This window comes from Apteryx mantelli, chromosome 1 (genome assembly GCF_036417845.1).
Source record: "Apteryx mantelli isolate bAptMan1 chromosome 1, bAptMan1.hap1, whole genome shotgun sequence".
Taxonomy (NCBI): domain Eukaryota; kingdom Metazoa; phylum Chordata; class Aves; order Apterygiformes; family Apterygidae; genus Apteryx; species Apteryx mantelli.
The window spans coordinates 12,102,969-12,130,104 of record NC_089978.1 but is presented as its reverse complement, the minus strand read 5'-3'; the positions used below and the strand labels follow the sequence as shown (position 1 = coordinate 12,130,104).

General features: G+C 40.9%; 1 protein-coding gene across 1 annotated transcript in view; it reads right to left on the bottom strand.

The window, feature by feature from the left end:
- Positions 1–25,448, bottom strand: part of FAT3 (FAT atypical cadherin 3) — a 335,405-nt gene extending 309,957 nt beyond the window's left edge. Inside the window, exon 1 of the mRNA XM_067289480.1 lies at positions 22,154–25,448. Within this exon, the coding sequence (XP_067145581.1) occupies positions 22,154–25,448 (3,295 nt within the window). The remainder of the gene's footprint in view (positions 1–22,153) is intronic.
- Between the last annotated feature and the right edge of the window lie 1,688 nt (positions 25,449–27,136).

The following is a 27,136-nucleotide window of genomic DNA, read 5'->3' as shown; positions in this document are numbered from 1 at the left end:
TTTAGTCAAAATTAATGAAGTATCAAAGAAAAATAACACAGAAGTTCAAAGCAAGATAGTGGAGGAAGAAAAAAGGACTATTTCTGGTTCTTCATAAATCTCACTAAGAAGAAAAGTATTATTATGTAATATAGATATAAAATTATATATACAAACTACATTATCGCATTCTTTCTTTATATTGCGTACTATATACATGGTATGTAATTTCTTTAAAAGTGCAAAGATATTTTAAGGGGAAAAATGTTTGTCTAACAGTAAGGAAACACCAGAAAAGCAGTTCCTTCCCTTTTTCCCAGTCTCAGCTGGATTTTGTGCTTTGATTCAGTCGTGCAATTCTTACCTCCATCTCACGTGCTACAAAGATTCATTAAACTGTAACAGGAAGCTGTCAAGAAATGGCCTCGACAGTATTTGTCTGCCAACTTAACCCAGTTTCAGCGTTGGCATTAGCCATCTACCACATCTTTTCAGAAGAAAAGGCAGATTTGCACTAGCATGCAGGCTAGCACCATTGCCCTCTTTATTCCTGAGGCTTGCTCTGAAGCGCTCCAAGTGGCACGGAAAACTTTATATCACTGCTGCTCTGTCAAACTCGCTTTGGGTATAAGCAGAGAGCTACAGTCTCCACAGCAGCCTAGCTGTCTTCTTTCAACAATTCAGAAATTAACATTATAAATATGTATATTCCATATAAATATATATTTCCATATAAATGGAAAATTAAATTAGTTGAAAGCCATTTTTTTTAAAGCTGGAAAGACTTATTCGCCAAGAAGATAAATTCCCAGTAATGGAAGCTTCTATGGTACAAACTGTTCTAGCACTGGGGCAGAGATGGATCTCTCCAAGTATTTGTGTGGATGTAATAAGTAATACAGAAAGGCTCCCTTCACAATTTAGCAAGAATTAATGTCCACTTAATATAAAAGCACTGCAAATCTGTGGCTTAATGGAAAGCTGTAACAGGTATTAATTGATGTCATCTGTACACAAGGAAGAATCCATTTGTGACCCAAGTGCCACAAAATTCAGCATAATTACACACTTTATCGTTTGGGTGATTTTTTCATTAAATTAGGAGTTCAGAGTGTGACTACAGCTTCATCATTTGATTACCTTTACCTCACGGTAAGCAGTTCCTTCCAGCTCAACCCAGAGAACAACACTGGTAGCTAAATACACAGGCACAAACCATGAGGCATGCAAAAGGCATTCAAAGCTGAAATACTTCGTTGTTCAAGTTTAAGAAGTGGCAGTCAACTGCAAGGTACCAAGAAGCTACCAAATCATATCACATTGCTGGAATATAAGAAACAGGTAGCTCAAATGGAGACACCAGTACCCTCAAGAGGAATCCACCCGGAGCAACATCAAGAAACCCCAACCAGTCCCTTCTCAAAGGAGACAGAGGTAGCCTTCAGAAAAGAGAACTCCCCACAAATGCAAGAGTTGATTCAAAACATCAACATGCCCCAAGCTAAACAGCTATGAAAAATGTTCCCACTAAGTTTAAGCATGAAAGAAATCCATCATGCCCACTCATCAAGAAAGGGAGTCTATTAGGGAGACGGAAATTCTCATGGCAGATGTAATCTAGGAGGCACCACAATACTTATTTAAGGAAGGACTAATTAGGTATGAAGCCAATAAGAAGAAGAAGAAGAAAAAAAAAGGCCTCTAATGTGCTAAGAACATAATTATAAAACAGTTTGCCACCGTGCCAGATGAGCACCCTACAGCCACAGCGACGGGGCAGAGGGAAAACCTCATTCGCGGGTCCAGCGCACTGCGACCGAGAGGGATGGCGTCCGGGTGTGAAGTCGCCCCAGCTGGACCGCTCGCAAGAACAGCAACGGAGGGGCGTCTGTACGCACAGGGACCTCAAGGGCCAGAAAGGAAAGAAATTGCTTTCCTAGGAGACCCAATTACCTAAAAATGGCAGGTGGGAATAATGGGAAAAGCAAGTTGTTGAGAGCTCTACAACGCTGCTAACGTTACAGAAAATGGTGCCATGTGGACGTATGCCCTGATCCTGACCTGACATTCCTGTTTTAGTAAAAATCCTGCAAAGTGAACGGAAGAAGTCCTCATATTTGAGCCTATTCAAAAGTGGGCTGACGTAACACTGCATGTTATGCTCAAGGAAATAACGCAATGGGCCAAGAAGTGAATAACCTAATCAGTAATGTTGAGGTAATTTCAACCACTGATTTCTACAACTATCAAGCACTAGAAAAAGTCAGGAACTGAATTATTTATATAAAATAAATATGCTATTCAGCAGGCATCTATACACCCACACACGCCCTTATCCAATGTATTAGTCATGTACCACTACCGAAACAGAATTAAAATATATTTTAACAAATCTTGCGCAAAGTCAAAACATAATTCCATTTTAGACACGCTAGTCCAAAAACCTGCTCTCTCATTCAGCTTATGCTGCCAGAATCTCTTATGGACTTCTATTGCACTGATGTGCCAAACTAATAATTCACTTTTTGACATTAAGTAATAAATACACAATAAGGACACACATTTGTCACACAGCTGAAATCCATTTCATTAGATAAGAGTAAGACCTGTCCAAGTCACCTTCCAAATTTCGGGAAATCATTCTCTACTGAGGCATGCATTCTAATCTGGATGTCCTGGGCATTGCCTGGAAAACAGGAGCCATGCACATAAATGCATTTCACACTAAAATAGGAAATTATTACGGGCTTGCATTCCAGTGGCAGGCAGAAGTGCCATTCATGAATCAGAGCTTAATCATGGCAGAACTCACTACACAGGGAGAACCAGGTAACAGTAAGATCCTTACTGAAAATTTTCATAAGGAAAATGCTCAGCAGGCTGCTCCTGAGCCAGTGCAGCACTTGATTTTAACTTAATCAGAATTCTATTAGCCTGGAAGCTGGTGGGTTAAACAAATAATGAACTTGGCCCTTTGCAAACAGTTACCCTCAAACTGCCCCCTTAAATTTACATCTAAAGAGGGTGCCTGTTGTTGAAACAAAAGTTCACATATGAGTAAACATCTGGCTATGCGCTGCTTAAAAATGTAAGCATTGCTTTTTAGCAGCTAGCGTGGACAGGAAGGGGGCTAGGTAACACTTGCCGAATCTCACTGAAGCCAGCCCTGCTGATTAGTGCCTCAATGTCCTAGGCAAATGGAGGCGCTGCGGTAGGTGTTTTTAGGGGAAATGGCTGGATAGGGAAGCATGTAGGGAGGATTTTCAAGGGATGAAAACAAATGACAATGGCCTTGTAATAAAAATTCGGAGTGCAGCAGGGAGGAGAAGATGTATCATCATTAGCTCATTTACCGGTTGTGAACTAGTGAGAGCTCATACCCATGAATCTTTCCACGCTGCATGCACATTTTTAAGAAGGCAGAGATCTCTAGCACGCATCTATAAGAGCAGACCCAATGATCACACGAGTAGTAATCACCCAGAGAGAAAAATAGCAGTTGAAGTTTTCTAGCCGGTGCACTTCTAAAGACTGCTGCACTTAAAGTAGTGCAAGAACCATGGCAGGCACCTGCTAAAACATGAACCGTTCTCTGTCAGGAGAACTCTGCCCACTTAAAGAGGTAAAACATATGCAAGTTAGCACTGTGCAAAATTAGGACCAAGTTCACTGATGTGTTTTAGGCCTAATGATTTCACACACAAACTCTGATACAGGTCTCTGCAAAATTAGGCATATAGGAAAGCATTAGGACATTGGCCTTGTTGTGGATTTGGCCTTAAAACCCATATGGAAATAGGGTTGGATTCTCAAACCTACCGAAAAAGGTTGAGGAAATCTGACTTTTAGTTATGCTAGTGCTCCTTGTTACATGGGCTACTCTCAAGAGCAGCAGTAACACAATATCGGCTGATGTTAACAGCAGAAAGACGAGTCTCTGGGTTCATGCAAGGCAAGACCCTTTGAGGGGAAAGGGTCCACTCCATCTGCCATCCATGAAAAGAAAAGCCAGCAGTCATGAGGAGAAGCAAGTAAGAGCTCATTACAAAAGACAGTTCAAGGCTCTGACAGCAATTCAACATAAGGATTTATTGTCGTGTCTTGTAAGCAAAGGCAGAAGACATCTTCATCTCCTAGGGCTGGCCCCCCAGCATACAAGAAGTAAAGACTTAAGGACCATGCTGAGGTGAGTCAAAGGAAAGAGAAGAAACAAATAGCAGCTGTGAAGGAAGAAGATGACTTGGAAAACAGAAGTCACCCTCAGCAAGACCATTTTCTTGGTAAGTAAGGTAAATTTAAAGCATCAACACTTTTATCAAGGCAGGGCTGGCCATTAACTATTGCCCCATGCTCAATCAATTTTCTTCCTTAGATAAAAAGGAGCTTGTGCTAGTGAAGACAGGAGTACATGCATCCAGCAGGTGGGACGGTCCCATGACTAGTTAACTAGATTTGACTGCTCACAATAGCGGTTCGGATTTACAAAGCAATTTAGAAGCCTAAACTTAAATAGCGATGGAAGGCTCCTAACTATTCCAGTGATTGCAAACCGATGGCAAGCACATCCTTCTTTCAGTGGCAGCAAAGGACACTCTTTGGGAGCCAACTCCCCATCTATACAACAGAAGTAACCTTCCCTTATTTCACTGGGAGACTGGAACATTAAATCCATAATGGGCTGAATTCAGAAGGGGGTGCAAGCTAATTCCATTCCTGAACACTTAGACAGATATTGAAATCCCATTGGCCTCAGTGGGTTAAAAGCACTTAGCTGAATCAGGGCCCCACGCTCGGGACAAGGGACAATACGAAAGCCCATGACAGATAGACAGGCTGAGAGGATATTGGAGTATGTATGAATTTTATTACAGAAGGCTGTGGAAGGAAACAAGAGACAATTAAAAATGAGAGAAAGCTTTCTAGTTAATTGAAGATTAAGAAAAAGTAGAAACAGAAAGTGTAATACAGCTGAAGGTATGATAGGTTCAGAGCAGAAGGCAGGAGATTACTTAAAATTCTTACACAATTAATTTAATTTCTTTTAATCTTTTTACACACATTGTAAACAAGATCTCTCTCCATCCCATGAAAATTACCTTTTAAAGGCCGGGTAAATACATTAACTAATCCTAAAATCCCAGAAATCCCAGTTTAATTTTTTCTTTTTTCAAAAAACAATAGCCGAGCAGGGAAGAGCTCCATAAACAGTTTTGACCTTCAGGGAGCCTGGCACTCTATTTATTTATTCCAAAAATGAAACACTGTTTCCAGCAGGCAGCTAAGAAAGAAAATGGTCATCTAAATGGAAATGGCAACACCTCATTTGCAGTAACCAGAAGGATGAACCATAAACCTTCGCAACATTATGCAAAACCCACAGAACAGATAACTAAGTAGTTGCTGCTAAAGTCAGGTGAAGGGTAAAGCTCTCACTTTTAGTTTTTGGATTACAATTTAAAAATTTGTCTAAAACTATCCAGCTGATAGGAGTGACAGTAGCAATTTTTATGACAGCTCCATTACTATAGACAATTACTTAATTGCTCCTGCCCGTTCATGCTCCTATTGGCAAAACATTGCAGTTCCTACCGTGACCAAAGGGTACTTTGTACTTGTGCCCTGGCTGAAATAGCGTTTTCAGGCGCACAGCAGGCTCACGAGCGCCCTGGATGGGTGCGCGTACGCCGGCATCGTATGCTACGGATGGACCCGAGACGCCCTCGAAGGCGCCGTGCCCAGAGCCCCTGGGGTCCCTGGCACCGCCGGCACCGACTACGTGACGGGCAGGAAAGCCAGATGCCCCATGTCAGGCGGCGTTAGGGGTGCTGCAAGCGATCTGCGCTTTGCTCACGTCCACTCCACCACCGAGTCCCTCGGTGGAGTCAGCAGCCCATATCACTGCTCCCGGCTACACAGAGCACAGCCGGATCCGGCGCTGCTTGGCAGGGCACTGCCTGCACTTTTTTTTTAGAACAAAACAGCCAGATGAATAACACAAATACATCACACTTTTTCTTTGTAAATTTAATGAAGCATTTGAGGAGGGAAGTAAAACGCAGCCATGAAGTATAGTAATCCAAAGCCAGTCTGCAACACAGTGCCCAAGAAAATACAAAGTGAAATTAATAATCACAAGGGTGTTTTAAGGTTTTGTTTCAAACTGCGTGCAGTGAGGGAAACAAAAATCAAGACAGCAAAATGTGAGATTTTAGAAATATTGTCACTGTTATTAAGCAAAAAATAAGTAATCTAACACAAAGGACACAGTACCCATTTTATGCTGGTCTAAACATATAGATATGTCTCCTCATTTTAAACACAGACATAAAGGAATTTTGACTAAATCCTGCGTAGCTTACGTCCCACCCCATCAATGAGACCAGGGCCTCATTGTGCTTAGCAGTATGCAAAAACCTAAATTAACACCAAAACAGAAGCACTAATTTGGCTAGGAGTTGCTTCATGAGAACAGAGATATCCCTCTCCTACTTACCATCCAGGTCCCATTAAAGAGAGAAACTGCCCAAATAAACAACTAGAAATGACAGTTTTTGTGCTTCCTACAGGAAACAATCCTGACACTAAATCACCGCAGGATCGCAGCACGCAGATACCACTGCTGTCAAGAACTGTGGGCTTGAGGGTTTGGAATCCAAGTTTCAGCCCGATAAAACTCCAAGTCAGCAGATGCTACCACGGTATAGCAACTGGCAAGATGGTACTGCTTTTTTTTTTTTTTCCTCCTTTTCTGTGATATACTGTACATTTTGCTGCCATGACAACTAAACATTTTTTGCCCATCTGTATGGTGACAGAATAGATATATACATCTGTTCATGAATCTTGTTTTTAAAAGACAGATAATATTTTCCCAACTCTTGCATGTTTTTAAACCTCTCTCTAGAATGAAGCAGAATATTGTGGCTTCCCTACACTAGAGGTCCATCAATCATACTGCACAGACAGGAGGTTGCCCAGGAGACCCTCTAACATTGCTCACTGCCACCAGAAATGAAAAAGTCCAAACTGAGGCTGTTGACTAGGACTAGGAAACACCTTACCTTCAGTGTGTTATTCCCTCCCCATGTTGCCTTTGTTTATGACCATTAGTAATGCAACTATTTAGAGACCCAAATGCATTTCCTTACCGGCTAATTAGAAACGCAAAGCCATTTTCAAAAAAATACGTAGGTATGAATGACTAGGCACAGGGACTGGTATTTTACCATCATGTAGTTTAATAATTCTTTAAAATCTCTGCAATATCTTCCATTCCAGGGCTTCCACATGTTTAAAACACACACTTCAGGAAATAAATTAACTTCAGTGACATCAAGGAACTCAACCAAAGCTGTATCATTGCTAACCTTTGAGTCTGCTTTGTCCCTAGGTACTTCCATTAAAACAAACCCCCTTTTTTTGCACTACCAAGCCCTGTCCCTACAGCTGGCACAGGCTGCGACACTGTGACATGAGATTGTTTCCAAAAGAGTCATGATAAGCAACTGATTCCCGAAATATTTACTCTCAGCCTGTGCTTTAACTCCAGAAGCATTTTTTTTCTGCTCGGTTTTTCACCAAGATCTTCCATCTTGAATCCTGGAGACAATATGGGATTCATCTGGGGAATAGCTTGAAATTTAGATTGTACTGGGAAGAGAGACACCTCTGCACACTAAAGTCTCTTGCTAGGAGCAAGTTTTAAAGTGCTCCAGCTGTAACCGTGTGGCCCTGCGTTCCTTGCACTCCCTGTTGGGGCTCCAAGGGTACGACGTCCTGTAGACGCCTGCTGGTCCACGAGGTGTTCACAGGTGGCACATATCAGTGCGGTTATTGAAACAGCAGAAAAACAGAGGAACGAGACACAGAGGAGCAGGCTTCCTTCAAAGAACTACTGCCATCTTTTATGCCACATAACAGAGAAAAAGTTTTGACAAGTCAAAGAAACTATGCTAGACTCATTCCTTCTGCATCTTGGAGCCAAAATATCAAGTGCTACATGCAGTATTCATCTAATTCCCCCAGCTTCTAAGTGCTGCCTTTGAATAGCCTGGCCTGAAGCCCCAAAAATGGAAATCAGTTGCTCAGATTGATTCGTGTTACCAGAGAAGAGCCTTGTACTGTATTTAAAACAAGGACACCATGGCATGGCTCCTTATTGACATGACAATTACTCCAAGAAGACATTACTTAACGTAAGCTAGTAGCTGCTGAAACTATTTATTGAGGTAAATCAAGAGAAAAATATTGATTGAGCTAGAACAAACAATATACATCGTCCTCACCTACAGCCTTCATATCTTCCTACTCATATTGCACCTTCAAATAGCAGGATATGTCCAGCAGGAGCCCATTTTGAGTGTTGTTTACAGTCCGCTGCCTAGGAGGCGCCAGGCCTATAGCTGGGAATCCTTAGCACTACCAGAAATAATAAGGATTTCACCCGAACTTGACCCACCAAGGTCATGGGCTTAGAGGTCCTCATACTACTGCACCAGGACCTAAACCTTAGCAAAATTTCCACTTCTGGTTAGTGGCAGAGTCTGATTTCACCCCGAGTCCTCCACAAATTATAAGTAACTAAGTAGCATATGGCCCAGTAAATACTGAAGCTGCTCTTTTCCACAGCACCTGAGAGACAGGAGCACAATTCCTCCAAAAATGCCTGGAGTCCACCAAAATGGTCTCCCATTATTTCTTACAAGGAACTTTTTACCAAGGGGAATGTCAGACAGCCCATTAACCTCAGGCAATCAGGTCCATGACTGGTAAGAAAGGCTAAAAAGAAAAGAGTGATTTCACTTTTTTTACCCTAATATTTTGCACTATAACACTAGCTGCAGCATGGCACAATGGTCAGCTGCTTGGCCAAAGTGCACGTATTGCAATTACGTCAGACAGGGAACAACAGTAAGGATTAGTCTGTCTGAAGCTCACTTAATACTGAAATAAATTTACTGATTTGTTTTCACTGAGTATTGCAATAAGCAGAGTTTTGGAATATCATTCATCCCCAGAAGGCTGAAAGGAGTCAGGCAATCTGAATGCAGGTCTGTTGAGCAAGTTCCACGCTGTTAATGTAACATTTTTGCAGTTAATTATTCGGAATAAACATACTAGCTTAAATAGGTCACTGAGATTCTCAAGTTTTCCTTGGAGATTATAATGGCACAGAAGTGAATCCTGAAGGGAATTCTCCTTTAACACCCTCCAACTTCAAATACCAAGTGACTGTGCTATACACAACTGCTGCTATGCATTTTGATATGTGTTTCCAACAAAATCACTCATAGCATTTTAAATCCATTAATCATGCAAACATCACGACTTGCACAAAAATGCCTCTGACAATGTGATGATCATTAGACTTATTGTAAAGACAGGTAAAGTGAGGCATGAAAAGGTTAGCTGCACTGCCAGAGGGATTTTATATCCCTGCGTAACATCTAGTAAGCAGCTTTATCCATCTGATAGTTGCTCTTACTTGTGATTTCAGCTCGAGGCTCAGGGACCACACCATAAACACCACACAGCAAATAAGCACCCTAATCACACCAAATCCTCACTTTAGCGCATATCCTGCTTGCTCCATCACAGCTGTTATTCCCACACCAAAGTCTGGACACAGTAACAGTTCTTGCAATGTATGATTTCCAAGCCACCCTTCTGTTCTGCTAAAATCACTTCTGTTTTATCAGAATGACTCTCCATCAAGCAACCTCTACAAAACAGGCAGTTACAGATTTCCTATATGGACAAGTTGTAAACGTCTCTATATGGCTCGGAGTGAATTTTAATTACATGAGTTATACCACTGCAGCTCCTTGCGTGAATGCTCTCAAACCCGTGGATTCACAGCCATATTAACCCAGCATAAGACCACAACTCCCAACAGGGCAATCCAACCCTTACCTTTGTACCTGATCTCCACCAATATCCCTAGTGTTTGCAGGGCCCATAAATCCAGTTACCAATCCAGGGACCGATCCCCTCACTTCTTTTCCTCAAAAAGATGAGTTTTCAGGTGATTGCTTTCCTGAACTGCCTTATCAAATGGCTACCTAAAAAAACAGAGCCATAGCAGGGAGGTGGTAAGGGCAAGCAGTCAGGATCAGGACTGATCCTTCAGGAAGCAAGGAAGGGAAGATGGTATCTGCTGAATCCAGTTGACCAGGTGAAGGGGGTAAGGTCTCCTTTGCCAGAGGTTCCCAGCCCTTCCGGCTTTCCAAGAGAGCCGAACCCACCCTGGTCCAAGTGGACTGGATTGGGACTGACAGTGCAAATAGCAGAATTCCCCTCACTGTGACTGCAACAGTATTTCTGACCATGTTCAAGCTCTGGTCAGAGCTTCGAACTGGAATCAGCAGAGTTTTAATTTGTGGAGTACAGAGAAACAGAGTTTCTGAGAATCAGCTGGATTTTATCTCTGCTGAGTGACAGATTAATGCTCACTATGAAAGATTAAGCAATTAAAGGAAATCCCCATGAAATAGTTGATAAGCCTGCAGAAAGTTTCTAAAGCTGGTATGTTTATCAAAAGACAAGAACTCCCCTACACGCTAAGAATATAGCAGTACAGCAATTTGCATTTCAATGACGGGTACAACCTGGGACCTCCACAAGCAGAACTGTGTTTTCACTTCCAACATCACCAGACCCAAACTGTATAGTCTGCAATTCAGGTATTATCTTCTCTCTTTAGAGAAAAGCAGCAACGGGGTATTTTTGTCAATAAATAGATCGGGGCCAAGCTCTAGAGTCAGAACTCTGTCCTAAATTTATTAGGACATGTTTATTAAATAGATTTTGCTAATTACTCCTTAGGCAGCCCAGCTAAATGCTAGTGCTACTCCTTCCTCATAAACAGGCCTGATCTCCTCTCCAAATGTCCCATTAGACCCACTCTCCTTTTTATTATTTTCCTTTTTTCTAGAAAGACGTTTTGTACCTCAGAAGCTACTGGCTGTCTAGACTGAACCACATATTCCTAAAATAAAGATACCTTGTTAAAGGTAGAGCAACAACAGGATGTAAAGGAGGCGCATGCTCATAAAAAGCACTGGACCTCGCTAGCAAACAGCTGTTGCAACTGCTCGTCGGGGAGATGAACACACACGATCCATCTGCTCTGCGCGTAGGCACTGAAGGCACAGAAGATGCTTTTCCATCCCTGGTACTGTGGGAGGAAAAATAACCTGTCAGAAGTTTGGGAGGCCTCGACTGGGAGCTGTACCAGTGCTTCACAAGGACAAATCCCGCTGGGTGAAGGATTTCCTTAACGGGAAGGATTCGGCAGGCTCCTCCAGAGTGCCACACTGATCATCCCTGAAACCCGCTGGGAAGAGCTAAAGCGAGCAAAACCGCCGAATACCTGGGAAGGAACCGATGAAGTTCAGAGCATCGAGCTCCTCCCAGACGCCTCAGCCCCCGTCGCCCGCTGAGACTCCCTTCGGCTCCTCTACACCTGCGGGCAGCTCGGCTGCGAGCAGTCGCAGGCAGCACCAGGTCTGCTGCAACCCCATTACCGGGATCCGCCCGCTGGCGCTCACGACTACGGGGCTCTCCCTCCACCACAAAATATACAGTTATGCCTCGAGGGGGAAGCTGCATTAATCACTAATGACTGTCTGGGCTACAATCTGCCATCCCATTAGCGCCTCTGCTTAATGATAATTAAGAGCAAGGTAAAGAGCTCCAGCAAAATAGCCAATAGAAGCAGAACAGCGCAAACCTACTGATCCTAACAGAGCATCTCAAGAGGAAACAAAAAAACATGTCCTTCTAAAACTAGCTCCAAGATGCTGCATGCGTAAGAAGGGTGGTCTTGTACGGAAAGACATGCTGGGAGTTGGAAAAAATCTGTCCCCTATCTGCCGCTGTTTGCTACAAACAAGCACAGCTTTATAATGGAAACGCTGGATACCTGAAGTTCCTGCTCTTTTTAAGGAGCTTCTAGATTGTCATTCCCACCCCCCCAAAAAAGGAAAGAATCAAACAGTTAACTTATCTACACCTCTCATGCCATATCAATAAAATAGGAAACTACATAAGAATTGTACATCAAAGAGCTTTCTCCATTAAAATGTGAAAAATAATTTGTGTACTTTAGATGAAAGGTGTTTGGGGACTGTGAAGTATTCTGGCAATTTTAATTAAATCCCATAGTTATTCTTGTACAAAAATAAAGCTGTTGGGAAAAAAAAGAATTATAAAAAAATTGAACTGATTTTGCAGTTAGGGTTCCCCCCCCCCCAAAAAAAATCTCACCATATAAACTGACTCAGTGGTGAGAAGCAAAACTATTTGTTAACGACCTATGTGTAAAATTGCATTTCCAGAACATGAATTCTCAGTAAAACTTTCAAATGAAATAAGAGGAAAAATCCCAAAATAATTATGCATATATTTTGCCATGGGCTGCAAGGATCTAAAACTTAGAAACAAACTTGCTACGCACATTTCAGTAAAGCTGAAAAAACAGACACTTCCATTGTGAAAAATGTTGCACAGATCTAGCCATCACATTGTGGAAACAGATAGCTATTTAAAACCACATACATTTAGATTACTCTCGGGCCAAGGTAAACACTTCTTTAATTAGTACTCACATAAATTAAAGCAGGAAAGTTTAATTTCATTCCTTATAGTCACTACAATGATTATTCATCTGTGCTAATGACTACATGCATCCAGGATAAAGACACCCACATTTTGTTTTAGTCAGAACAGAGTGACAGATGAAAATCCTACTAACTCATCTCAGCCGCAAGGGTTTGCATTTCGTGCAACCCACTCTTCAGCATTTCTCTTTTGCCTGAAGCACCTCGCCTGCCTCTCCGCACGGCGCGGGCTAGCAAACCTAACCCTAGGCAGCTACCGATCCCCGGGCTTCATACAGAAATCTCAGGCGTTTAACTAAAAACTGTGATTCTCACTGGCAAAAGCAGTCACCTAGCTCGAGCCAGACGGAAATCGCTGCCTCTCTTCTGCCACATGCGTATTGATCGCTGCGAGCTTATTGATCCTGTCGTTGCACAGAACTGTCAATTGTACCTGTGAAATGAGAACGTTTTGCTCAACTACAAGATGCAAATGGCATTTAAGTAACTGAAAAGCTAGGAGAAAAATTTCTTGATACCTCTTTCTAGAGGGGTGGTGTGGTAGTCACCCTGAAACCTGTAGCAACACTGACAGCGGTAACATCTGCAAAGCTGAGGTGCAGCTGGCTATAAAGATGTCGCTTGGTCACCATCTTCAGGACACAGTACAAACATCCAAGAGGAAAAGCCAACATCAGTGTCTAAACCGAGGGGCAGGCAAGCTCTGTAGCATGTCCTGAAGCCCCCAAACATGTAGATGGAGGATGCGCAGGAGTATACCGCAGCTCTCTGCAGGCCCACGCTCATTTTCTTTCTCTGGCTCCCCTGGTATGGAGAGCATGGGGAATGGGGCACAGTCCCACATCTTCATGCATTTTCAGCATTAGCACAGCAAGACTTGCCAGAGCGGTGGCTGAGTATATGGAAGGACCCAGTCTGACTAGGCACCTCCACTTTCTCCACCTGGGGAGGATTCACCTTACCTTAGCTGAGCAACATATCTGTGTCCAGTATGGTTATACAAACATGGTATAAGCATAGCATAAAACATGGTAAGTGAAGTCATATGAGATGAATACCACCCCATATGATGTGTCCAACTTAATCCCAATCTTACCAAATTATTATGACAGAGACGGTAGCTCAAGGCTTAACTGGGAGTGAGAGATCATGCAATTTCCCACCCCTGTCCCTGTCCCATGCTCTGCTAAACAATGACAGCAATGAACCTACAGAGATGTCCTCCAAATCTCCACAGAAAAAGAGAAAGATGCAACTAGCTCATAACTATCACTGCACTTTAATTGAGTAGGTTTACACGTTTTATTAGGCTTGGACAAAATGACCAGGCCAACACCACTGGACAATCTAATTTTGAGAAATACAAAAACTATTAGTGTCAACTCCTAATGCAAACCAACTGCAACGAAAATTCCCTCCCAACTTGCACTGAGTTTGGCTTTCTCTCAGTTATTTCTCATTGGCAACACTTCAATGCTAATAAGACACCATAAGTGTATAAAATGTAATAAAGATGTTTACATTAAACAGAAGACTACAGATTAAAAAAATCTGTTCTGTAAGCTATAGATGTTCCTCTCTGAACATCTATTTTCAGGTAAACATGTACTGACAAATGGAAAGATATCTGACAGTGGAAGGACTTTTTATTTTTCCTTCTATCTTGCTGACAGAGACCTAACAATTTTCAAGATTTGAATGCTGAAATTAGACAAACTCAGCTTTGAAATATGACTTTTTATTTTTTATTTATTTTTTTTAGCAATGGGAGCAATTAAAAATTGGAACAGCTTACCAAGCAAGTGCCCAATTCACCATTACTTTAGTCCTTGAACAGAGAATAGCTTTGCAAAAAATATGCTTTAATCCAGCTTCCAAGATAAATTCAGGAGCCTGCGTATGTACTGAAGTAGGGAAAGAGATATATGGACTTATATCTGTGATCAATCCAGTGTTACGACCTGCCTCTGCTCTAAAGCAGCCCCAGAAAAGCCTGAGAAATTCTGTGCAGCTATACTGCTGCCTAAAAAATCCACATACCTGCTGCAAGGGTCAGATTTGAGGATGTGTCCTCAATCTTACCAGCCACTGGAGATTCCTGTGTTTTGGACTTCCATGAGGAAGGGATTAGGCAGTACACCAAAGTGGTCCCATCTAACCTGAGAAACTGCTGAAGCATGCATCTTCCTCCTCCTTTGTACGCCCCAGGCCAGGACTGCTTGCATTGCTCTCAGCATGCTCATGAAACTTGCAGTTCCGCATTAATAACACTCATTTCTCAAGCTTCTCAGCTCCTGTTGGCGCCTTGGAGCAGTTCAAATGATTTTTTTTCCCCAGTATCCAGTTTCCGCTGAAATATCAGGTCCTGCTCACAAGTGAAGATGAAACACTAGACAGTGGATCATGGTCCGAAGAGATACCGGGATAGGGTTGGTGCTCAGATGTTCAGACTGAACGCCAGACACTGGAAGTAAATTTTCCTCCAATCTAGTCTACCTGGCTATGGTGTGGCTTGGTCTCATTGCTGACAGTCTAGGCATAAGCTTAATATAGGCTCATCTGGGTACAGTTTAATGGGCTGCGATGCACAGGATAACATAGGGGTCACTTCTGGACTTATATCTTCATTAATATAACAAATTACTCTGAGAGATTTAAAATAAATGTTCTATTACCAGGAGCATCCTGAATAATAAAGGAGGTTCTCTAGCAACATTTCCAAAGAAGGGAAAACATGCAAATTACAGCTAGCTATAAAAATTGTACATTATAAGCTGTTTTATGTGGTATTAAGCCAAGAGAGCTGAACAGCTTGAATGGAACAATTCTGCATGACTGGCCTCACATAGGAAAACTCTCAAAATATGTCATAATGATATTAAGGACCCTTTAAAGTAAATATTTTCATAAGCTGATGCATGTTTTAAGGTTCATATTATTAAATAAAAAGCTAAACAGATTGACTCCAGTGAAACCAAGACAGGCCCTGTTCCTTTTTTAATTCACAACTACAAATGACAGGAAATTATAAACACACAGACACAGAATTTATCAAAAAAACTCGGTTTTCCACCACAACTAATTTTAAAGGAAAAGAAAAAAAAGTTAACAATTACTTTCCTAAAACTGGAAATCATTACTGAAAGACAGACTGCACCATTAAAAGTTGCCAGAGATAACTTACAGAATAATGACAAAACAGTACTGCAGACCCAGAAATACCTGTTTGCAGCAATGCTTTTCTCATGCTGACATAGAGGATGACAGCTCAGATTTAGGCCAGAACTGGGCTCTGTGATCCATCTGGCACGCTCTTTTCCAAGGAGCACCTGCTCAGGAGAGCCATCACAGCTAGGCTGAGAACTGACAAACTCCAGCCCCGAACTGCTGCTGCGGAGCATCACGGGAGCTGCCGGCAAGTGCCTCCTGCTTCCCTGGATGCAACCACTCTGAGCCAGCTCCCAGCAATACTCATTTCACTTCCTCCATTGCTTATGTGGCAAAAAGTTACTTTGGAAACAGGTCTTAGGAGCCTGGGCTAAATAAATGGCTTGGAAATACTGACTCGGGGTAATAACATTTGCCTAAACTCACCGGGAAAACAAAGAACATCTGTAACACTATTGTCTCAAGCACGCCACTGAATTAAATTCTACACATGACTCTTCACAGACTTAGCGACTCGCTCTTACATGCTTTCATAAAATTAAACAAGCCAAAGAAAAATCACATATCACAAACCATTTTCATTTTTACTTGATTTTGTTTTCAAGGAAAAGCTAGTAATGGTCCCACATAAATATTTATCTGACCGCTCCAATTGTTATAAAAGAAAGTATCCTTCAACTTGCATGCACAATAACTGAAAACTATTTTAGAAGACAGCAATGAGATGCAAGAAGTCTGAAGCCATAAATTTATTCCCTTTTGCCAGACAGATATAACAGTGCAGGCAGGTCTGTTTTATTGTAAACTATACCGTCTGGTGTTTCTAGTTTCCATTACAAGTTACTTGAAGCCATGATTAGGGTTTTCCAACACTGACTGGCTTCTTTTCTTGGAGTCTAGCAACAGTTGGTCAGGAATTTCAATCACTCGTGGTACTTTAAAAGGTATCAAAATAGAGCATCAGTCTGCTACACTGTAAATACATCCATGCAGTTCGTAATAATTTCCATTTAATAGTATCTTTTAAAATTTCAGCACTGTGAAAAGGCTTGGCTTAATCATGTAAATTTTAAGGGCTGAAAACACCTAAAGAAAACAAATTAACAGGGTCAACTGCAGCTTGTGTTCTTGTAGGGAGGGGCAAAATCAGTGCCAGTGAATGTACAAATTTTAAATCCCAATGAAAATCAGGGGGCTTGGACTCCTGCACCTTGGAAAATAAGTTTTGAGAGTGTTGGTTGAGTCCATGTTTATGTACTTAGGGGATCTTAAATATTCATGCAAAGTCTTTCATTAATACCACTATTTTATCTTTGCGTCTAACTTCAGCGGGACCTATCAACAACGTTTCAACGCTTTCCTGAAAAGCAACAAAACACTTATTACTTCACAAATTAAATGGAGCTACTTGGTCTTTCCATCCTATGGTGTTGTCACTCTGATTCCTATCAAGTTCACTGAAATATTGGTACCAGAAGATACTTAGTGTGTCTAGTCTCTCTGTTTCCCTAGAACTGATTTTGTTCTGTTATTAGTATATCCATGGGTAGAGTAGGGGTAAATATAGAAACTTTGCTAGTGCCAGGCTGTTACATCAACCGTGCAAAGAGTAGAAACATATGCTAGACTGAGAAGTGGAGCTTGAGTCAAAAATGCTGTTTAGCTGAATCGCAAATCAAAATCATTTTTTCTCAAAAAAATGAGAAAGCACACCAGCATTTCAGCCAGGTTTGATCTCATCTAACTCAACCTTTCCAGAAGTCAGGAATCTAATCTAGCTAGTTCTCTAAATTTCCACTAGAGCCAGAGAAGAGGTACTGCCAGAAATCAATTAGTCACCCAAGGTAGGATTATCATCTCAGACTAGTCACGTAAATGTACAGCTCATTACAGCAGCAGATCCTGTCCATATGCATTTGCTAGAGTCACCATCAGCTGCTGAGGCAGCAAAATCTTACCATTTTGATGCAGTATCAATCCTAGTAGTGGTGTACGTACCACAGCTTAGAAAATCCAGGGTTTTAAAACAGCAGTAGGGGACCACTTCCAAAAGACTGGATATATCTACTACTATCACCAACATGAAATCTCAGAGCATGCTGTCATCCCACAAAAATTTTAACAGCTCTCTGCTCCTCTTGTGCTACAACATTCCAGAAATGGAGAGGGTTTCTGCACAGTTGTCTTCCAAGGAAACTCAGATTAGCAGATTGGCAAGGAGCCGGTATTCATTATAGACTGGATTAAAAGAGAAATTAATGGAGCAATCCGTCGGGTGGGGAGTGATACTAGAGATGAAGAAATGGCATGAGCTTCTCCACAGCCCTGAATTGCATAAAGGAAAGGTTATCACCCACTTAGCAAGTAAGATCAAAGAGTCAGATCTTGATGACTTTCCACAGACAGAAAAGAGAATGTCATGCTCCTGGGCAGCACTATATTCTCAAAAAATCAGAAATCCTAAAATATTAGCTGCACAATTCTCATCTCTTGTACTCTTAAAAGCCTTCTCTCCATCTCTTATTTCCAAAAGTACATTTAGGTGTAGGCTTCACGTTAAGAGATTAGGCCCTGAAATCAGGCTAAAAACATCAAACTGGTAGAGAGGAACCATCACATATTATCTAGCACGTAAAACTGACAGAATGTAATCTAGCTTATAGATGGTCTATAGTTAACAGGGAGGAGTTACATCTGAGCAAAACTAGCATAGACGTCTGCCTCTGAGCTAGTCACCCTTTTATAGTCAAGAGAGAAATGCACATTTTTAGAGCATGATTCATTCAACTTATCTCACAGTTTTACTTTAGGTTAAGGTGAATTGTGCTTCACAAGCACCCATTTCTCTCTGTTGACTACAAGTAAAGCCTGCAGTGACTAGCTCTGACTGTAGATGACTATATTTTGTCAAATAGGTTACATTTCAAGAGTCCAAGAGAATGGCAGAGATGCAAAGAAAAGCAGTTCTGCATAGGAAATAAAAGGAAAAAGAGAATCCATAAATAGTGAGATCCCATCACACATCCCTCCATGCAAGGATCTTAACTGGCGAGCTTGTGACCTTTATACCGAATAAGCCAATAAAGATGAAAAAACAATGAATTTGAGCTGTACACTTAGGTTGGTGACAAACAGAATCCTCACTTGAGAGGTAGCAGTCAACAAATAGAGCTCTCTCCAAAAAAAAGAAAAAAAAAGTACTGTTCTATTGTTTTCTCTAAAAAGCCTTAAACCAGTCTTTTAGCTATGAATCACCAACTGAGTCGTAAGCCCAAGAGAAATTTAGTCTGCTGGCTAAAGTACTAGATGGAAACCAGGGTTGGAGTTGAGAGAGGTCAGGAACTGCTGCCTTCTCTTGTAGAGTTTTTACTGATTTACAGATTTGTACTGGCTCCACCACCTGGTAAAGGAAAGTAAATCCACAGAAACAACGTGATTCAAATGGCTCTAGGACAGAACATTTGTAAAATGTACCTCTATTTGGCAAGCCCTCACTACGCTTCTGGTTACTACCATATATGAACTAGATTAGTTAACTGTGAATACTGTAATGCATCAATGATAACCCTTCAAAACAGATTTCCTACAACGTGAGGCAAAGAGAAGCAGTGTGCGATGGGAATCCCAGCTTCGCTGACACCAACAGCACATCCCTCATCAAGCTGCAACAGCACCAGGATTTGCACATATATCCTATGTGGAGAGATCCATCTTGGCCAATATGGAGAGATTCCCAAGCTTGCTGCTGACAGACCAGTTCAGATCTACACGCAAAATGGCCTGTTGTAGCACCCACACCGAAAAGCCAAGTGAAGGTCTGTGGACTTGGACGCAGCATATCTATAGTGGGATGAGAACAAAGCTACCACACCAACAAACACGGAGTGACACAGTTAAGATGGACTATGGTGGAAGGATAAAAATAATACACTTGAAGAGAACTTTCCTGAAAGCACAGGCTTCCTTGGAGTCCGGCCTGCTCACATATCAGGACAAATTTGGCCCAGTTTATTTCCTAATGATTATAATGGATACTACAGTCTTCTTTTCATTAAGGCAGCAGCCAAAAATATTGATTTGTTGTACTTCACACTCCTGCTTACCTTCACAAGTTTCAGGAAAGACGGAGCATAAGCCAATAGAGTCGGTCAGTTTAAAAGTGACAAATTAACTGCACTGAAAGTAAATAAACAGCCATCTCTTTGTAAATTAATTCAATATGTGACTTGAGTGCTTTTTTCTACAGCTAGAAAGCTGATTCATCATTCAGCAGCATTTAAGTTGCCACCAGTTCAATAACAGAGTATTAATGTTTTGTCCTCTTTGACACAGCGGGTCAAATTTTGCACTCAGGTTACAACAGTGCAGTGTGGAGCAACTCCTAAATCTTCATTTCTGGCTGTCCAGATAGACCTGCCTGCAATTAAGTAAGCAAGTGTTCTTTGGAGAAGGCTTCAAGAAAGCTTGAGTTGTATCAAGCACTTGTTCTCTTCATTCATTTGGGGAAAAGAAATACAAAGGGAATCCAAAAGAGTATCTTTAAACGCTTATGACGTAGTCTTTTGGGACAGTTTAGTGAAACTGCAAAGGTAACAGGGATGGTTCATTTTCATGGAAATACTTACAAAAGAGTGAAAGACATAGATTTACACCTTTTAAAACTTCCCCCCCACCCCCAAATTAGATCTCAATTCAGAGAAACAACTAAGCATGTGCTTAATGTGGAATACTGAGTACAATTCCTACTGATATCAAAACACACTTTATGTTTTATTGAACAGCAGCCCTAATTTATTATAGAATATCACCTTAACCAGTCCAGACACAGGGTAAAAACCTTGGTTAATTTATTAGTGAGAGACATGCACTATCTCAGTCTCCTGGAAGACTGTTCCCTAAGCATTCCTCTCAGTTCAATAAAGCCAAATCCTGAGTTTCAGAACTCTGCAGTATTTGGACCAATCTCGCATTGCCTTTAAAGGACCTGTTTAGCTGAATTCTATTCAGTAAGAACATAGGCCAACATTTTCAAACCCTGGAGCTTATAATTGAAATTTACGTTCAACTGCCTAAATAATGTTGCCTGAGTGCCTTCAGCTACTATTAACGTTATAGGATATGCGAGTTCTTAACATTTCTGGAAATTAGAGTAGGCGCCCTCTTGACTTCTGACACTCAAGTTTGATGTTTCTGGACACAAGGCTTAAAATGTCTCATCTGTGCACAGCTGCGGAAGAGAGACTATATACAAATAGAATAAAAATATTTTCACTGCTTATGCTCAAACAAGCTCCACAGCATTTGTAATGTCGTCTGTTTTCCATAACGTTCAGTTTAGAATGCTGACATTTGATTAAACGGTCTGAATTTGCCAAAGCATACATTTTAATCGCATTCTTTAATACCATATTCTCAATTAAAAGCTTTAGAAAAAGACATATAAAGCCAGCTTAAACCACGGTAAACCCACAGACCCAGCATACTTAACATAATTTCTTAAGTTGTTGACTAATATTTTTTAATTTCCTCACTTCTTCTAGTACCACAGCTGCACTATTACTCCCAACAACTATCAGACACTTAAACAGCCAGCTTGTAGACTGTTTTACTACTATAAGCCTTTATACTTGATATTTTCCATGTTTTACAGTAGGATGGGGTAGTAGTAAAGTTTAACATCTTAAAAATCTTCATTCTGTTGACATTTTTTAATAATTCCTAATAATAATAATAATTACTACTAATAATTTCTAATACTGATGTTCATAACACTGCTGCCAACAAGGCCATGCTAGCACAGACTGAATGCAACTTTCTTATTATTTATACCTTTATACACACATTCCTACACTGCTGAACAACGCAGGCTAAAAGAAAGGCTATTATACAGAATGGCATATCACTCCAAACTATTAACTCCTAAGAAAAATGACTCCCACTGACAGTAAGAACAAGTCCACGAATAGGTTGTAGGACAAAATAATTCTTATTTCATGCTCCTTATTTAATTTCATTGGATTTAACATTGCATACAAGGTCATGAGCATTGGGACACTCTGTGGAAGTGACCCGAGTAATTTACAACCATCAACAAATAACACAGTGGTTGGAATAGAGTCATTACATAAGTATCACTGCTTTTTAAATGGAGTCATCACATAGCTACTGAAAAGTAATGTGTATTATTTCACACCCATAGAGTGATGAATGTAACCAGGTAATTAAATCATGTCATTGCTGTGCCTGAAAAATTTATTTATAATTTTCTCTCTCCTGTTATGAGGAATTGAACTTCTTCTGTTATGGGTAGAAAATAATGATGCCTAAGCTTTACTTTTACAAGAAGCTTTATGAAGGGAAAAAAAAAAATTAGAAAGGAGACTCACCAGTTTCTTCATCTATGCTAAATCTGCCCAGGCCACTTCCATCCCTGATGGAATACTGGATCTCTCCATCCCTTCCAGAGTCTTCATCCCGAGCAACAACTTGCAAAACACTTGTACCAATGCGGGAGTTTTCCTTTACAGATCCAATGACTGCAAAGTCAGGAAAATAGGGCGTATAGAGATTTTCATTAACATCCACCACTTCAACTTCCACAAAAGAAACGGAAGAAAGAGAAACCGGACGCCCTTTGTCTTTTGCGCGCACAGTTAGGTTGTAGAACTGTTGCTTCTCGTAATCGAGCTCTTTGTTTAAGCGGATGGCGCCGCTCGCTTTGTCTATCTCAAATCGCCCATTGTAATCGTTCACTAGGGAGTAGCGGACTTGACCTCCCAAGCCGAGATCTGGATCGTGAGTTTCCAACCAAGCGATCACAGTACCAACAGGCAGATCTTCAAGGACCTTCACATTGTAGCTGGATGGTATAAAGGCTGGAGAACAATCATTGACGTCATCTAAAAAAACCTTCAGAGGCACAACAGAGAACTGCTGGTGGCCATTGTCTGCTTTGTCCCTTGCCTCTATCTTAAGCGTGTAATTTGCTTTTGATTCCCGGTCTAGTTGATCAGCCACATACACCACTCCTGTAGAACTGTTGATGGCAAATTGCTGAGTGTCTGTCAAGACTGAGTAAGTCACTTCCCCGTTGGATCCTAGATCTTTGTCTCTGGCTTCTACTTGGATAATCTCTACACCAAGACTTGTACTTTCTAAAATATTAACTGAATAACTGTCCTGCAGAAAAACAGGCTTGTTATCATTTGCATCCTCCACAGTTACAGTCAAGAGTCTCCATGCAGATTTCTGTGGATTTCCTAAATCATAAATTGTAATATTAAGGAGATAGAGCTCTGTTTTTTCACGGTCTAAGGGCATAAGAACTTTAAGTACCCCTGTCTCCATGTCAATGTTGAAACAACTATCTGCATTACCATCAGAAATTGTATAGACTACCTTCCCATTAAAGCCTGAATCTGCATCATAGGCTTTTATCCTTAGGATGGTGGCACCGACTGGCAGATCCTCTGAAACTGCTACATCAGTAGGGAAGGATTTGTCAAAATGTGGTGCCTGCCTGTTCACTGAGTAAAAATCCAGAAAGCCATCTTCCAAATTCAGCTTCACATTAGCTTTTGCCTTTTTGAGTAATTTTTCTGCTAGCTTCTGAGCAACTCTGGTCTCTCTACAGCTAAAGGTCTTTGAGGACACTTTCCCATGAACTACTGAAATATTAACAAACATAGCATCAGCGAAGTTCTCTCCATCAGTGGCTGTTATCTTAAGGCCAAAATTGTTGTTCTTTATGCCAGAGTTAATTAGAGACTTTTTAAGTTGCAGGACACCAGAGTCAGGATTTAAATAAAAAAATCCAAGTTCATTTCCAGAGATTATTTTGTATTTCACAAGCTCTAACTCATCTATGTCTATTGCAGAAACAGCTGTGACGTGACCACCAACAGGAAAGTCAGATGAAATCACTCCCTGACATGCCACTTTTTCAAAGAGGGGTTTGTTATCATTGACATTGCCTACGTATATAGTGACATTTACTTCGCTTTCGTGACGGTAGGGAGAACCCCAGTCGGAAGCCCTCACAATGAACCTGTAGCTTTCTGGTGAGGACTCAAAATCGAGTTCTTCAGATGTGCTGATAATACCTGTAAACTGGTTTATTGTAAATGGTAGTGAATTCAGACTGGCAATGCTGTATGTTATGTATCCATTTTCTCCCCTATCTTTATCAACTGCTGAAACTGCCAAAATGCTAGATCCCACAGGGACACTTTCGTTGATGAACGAGCTGTACGAAGGCTGCTGGAACTCTGGAGTGTGATCATTGGCATCTTCTAACCTGACAGTAACGTGTGCTTTCAAATTGCTACCTTTGTTTATGTACACTTCTAATTCGTAGAGGTCCTTCTCAATGATTTTCAAAGAACGAGCAGTAGTAATAAGGCCTGTTTTAGGATTGATCTTGAAATACTCAGCATCCTCACTAGGAGATATTCTATATTCCACACCTTCTGGTTCAGGCATCAGCTTAACTACTGCAACCACCACACCAGGAGGTGAAAATTCACTGACTGAAACATCGTATGCTTCCTTTTCAAACTTCACTGGGATACTTTCTTTCTTGGGGCTAGCAATGTGGACCAGTTTGACTGCAGAAAATTTCTGAGGAGATCCTTTGTCCTTTGCTTGGAGAGTCAGATTATAACCATAAGGGAAACTGTCCCAATCAATAGGTTTTCTTTCTTTTATTTTGTACTCATTCATCCATTTACCTTCTTTAGTCAGAAAGAACTGTTCTAGCGGATCTCCAGCCACAATAGAAACAGATTCAATTTCTCCATTGGCCCCTTCATCTAGGTCATCAATGTTAACAACTGCATAGGTAGGCTCCTTGTCTGATGGGAAGGGAATATGGGTTACTACATTTATAGTTGGGGCATGTTCATTTATACGTTCAATGTGAACATAAAGCTTAGCAGTACTGCTTACTCCATTGTTTCCGTAAAGTTTCATCCCACGGTCCACAGCCAAGATCTCAAGATCATATCTGTTTTTCTCATCATAGTTTAACCGGCCACTTAAGGAGATAACACCACTCGTAGGATGAACTGAAAATAGATCAACTTTGTTTTTGAAGTAGTAATAAAATTCACCATTGGACCCAATATCCGCATCTGTTGCAGTCACCTGTGCAATGCTAGTCCTTAAAGGAGTGCTTTCTGCTATTGTGACAGAGTATGTGGTTGGTGAAAACAGAGGTCTTAAGTCATTCATATCCAAAACCTGGATGTTCACTTTTGCCCATGCTTCCAAGTCCTCTCCTCTGACTGACCCTTTCACTATCAATAAATAGTTGTCCTGGATTTCTCTGTTTAATATAGCAGAATTCCCACCTTTAGTCCTTATTCTTAGGAAGCAAAAGTCAGCAATGATGACTTCCTCAGCTTTAAAAAAGCCCTCTTCATCACCAGACACTATCCTGTATTTGATATCCCATGACAGGTCAGCCAAGGTAATGCCCATTCTCGTTTGACTGTTGACATAGGTCCTGGCTGCTGAATTTTCGTACACTGTGGCATTGTAAGTGGAATGTGTGAAGTGAAAGCCAAGTGGGATTGTCCCTTCAACTACCTGGCAAATGGCAGCCAGAAGCTTGAAAATCAGAAGGGCATGGCAAGACGGAGGTGGCCGTGTGCCTGACCAGCAGCCCATATTCACCTCCATCACATCATTCTTTCACCCTATGACAGAAACAGAAAAGGCAAATAGTTAATCAAGAGATAAAAACTGTACTAAAAACCAGTCATTTTGAAATCACTTACTCAACTCATAATTAAAAATGAAACATATGCAATAAGTAGTCACTGCACATTTAATAAAACAGAAAGAGAGAACACTGTGTGCGTGTGTGTGTGTGTGTGTGTGTGTGTTGGTTGTGTCTATGCGCATGTGTGTGCATATGAAAGCACCAATTTTGGATTATGTTTTTATGTGTTTGTGCATGTGTGTGTTTGTAGGTGCACATGCATGTGCATTGTTTTTAAATATAGAAAAACTATGGGACCCTACCACACCTATACATACATGCACACAATCCAGAATAATAATCACAGTGGAAAAAAAATAAAATCAAACACATATTTGACTAAGTTCATACAAGAGGATGAAAGGATGAATCGCCAGGAATTATTGTTCTTATTCACCAGGAGCTTCAACTAAGCCTAAACTTGTTAGTTTTTAGAGTTTACTGGAAAACCCATTTTTAGTTCCAATCTTTGGGAAGGAGACAGGATTACTGTTATGTGTGCAACACTAATAGTCAAATATTATCAAGTTTTATATGGACAGTTAAGAAAGACCACATAATAAGTGAAATTTGAGCCATCAAGAAAAAGCGCATAAAAAGCATTGGCCAGTCATCACTAGATACCTGCATAAAAATTAAAATTAAGGAAGAATGATGGCTACTTAAATATAATTGCATATGCATATGTATATACATACCCAAATATGACAGAAGACAAAAATATAATGAAGAAAATAAAACTGCTTGATAAAGTTCTCAAGTAAGGACTCAAGTTAGAAAGTGGCATAGTTGAGATTGTCTATGAGATTTAAATGTGCCCTGGCACAGGTACCATATTGCATCTGTAATTATGATCACCGCTATCCACCAAATACATTGGGTAACATACAGTCAATGAAGACACATGCATTTTTTTTCCATATCATTTGCTCTACAGAATTCACATTTCACTCTGCAAAAGGCAGAGGTCTCCTCCAACCTACTGCCTGGCCTGCTACGAACTGGCCATTCTGACCAACAAGAGCTTGAACGCATTCTTGCTTACACAGAGCCAATTCCAGCTTGCACCACTTTGGCACCTCCAAGCAGAACAGGACTACAAATGAGGCACACAGCTCCACTACCCACAGTCTGCCTCATTCCATACATGGTCTCACTCCTGCCACCTCCTCAAATCACTAAGGACTTCCAACTGGTTTCAAAAGGTGCATTATAAACAGAAGTATCTAAATACAATTGATAACCAGCCATTTGAGGATGATTTGGAGTTCCTCCATACAGGCACGTGAAAAATATTCACAGTGCCTCACTTCAGGTACCTAAATGTGGAGGCTAAACGGAGATAGAGTAAGCAAAGAGACCAGCCAGAGACTGCTGGAGGTGATTCAGAAGCTGCAATCGAGGCTACTGAATACTTCTTTCCACTGAAAGGAAAGGAAAGGAGCCTGAGGAGACTGCTTAGATGCTTAAAGTTAGGCATTGTGAATACCCTTCTTTGTTACAGAGTACATTGACTGCTACTGATGAAAATCATAAAAATCAATTTTAAAGGGCAATTATTAAAAGACCCACTACACACATACATTGTTCTCATTGTCATTTAAAA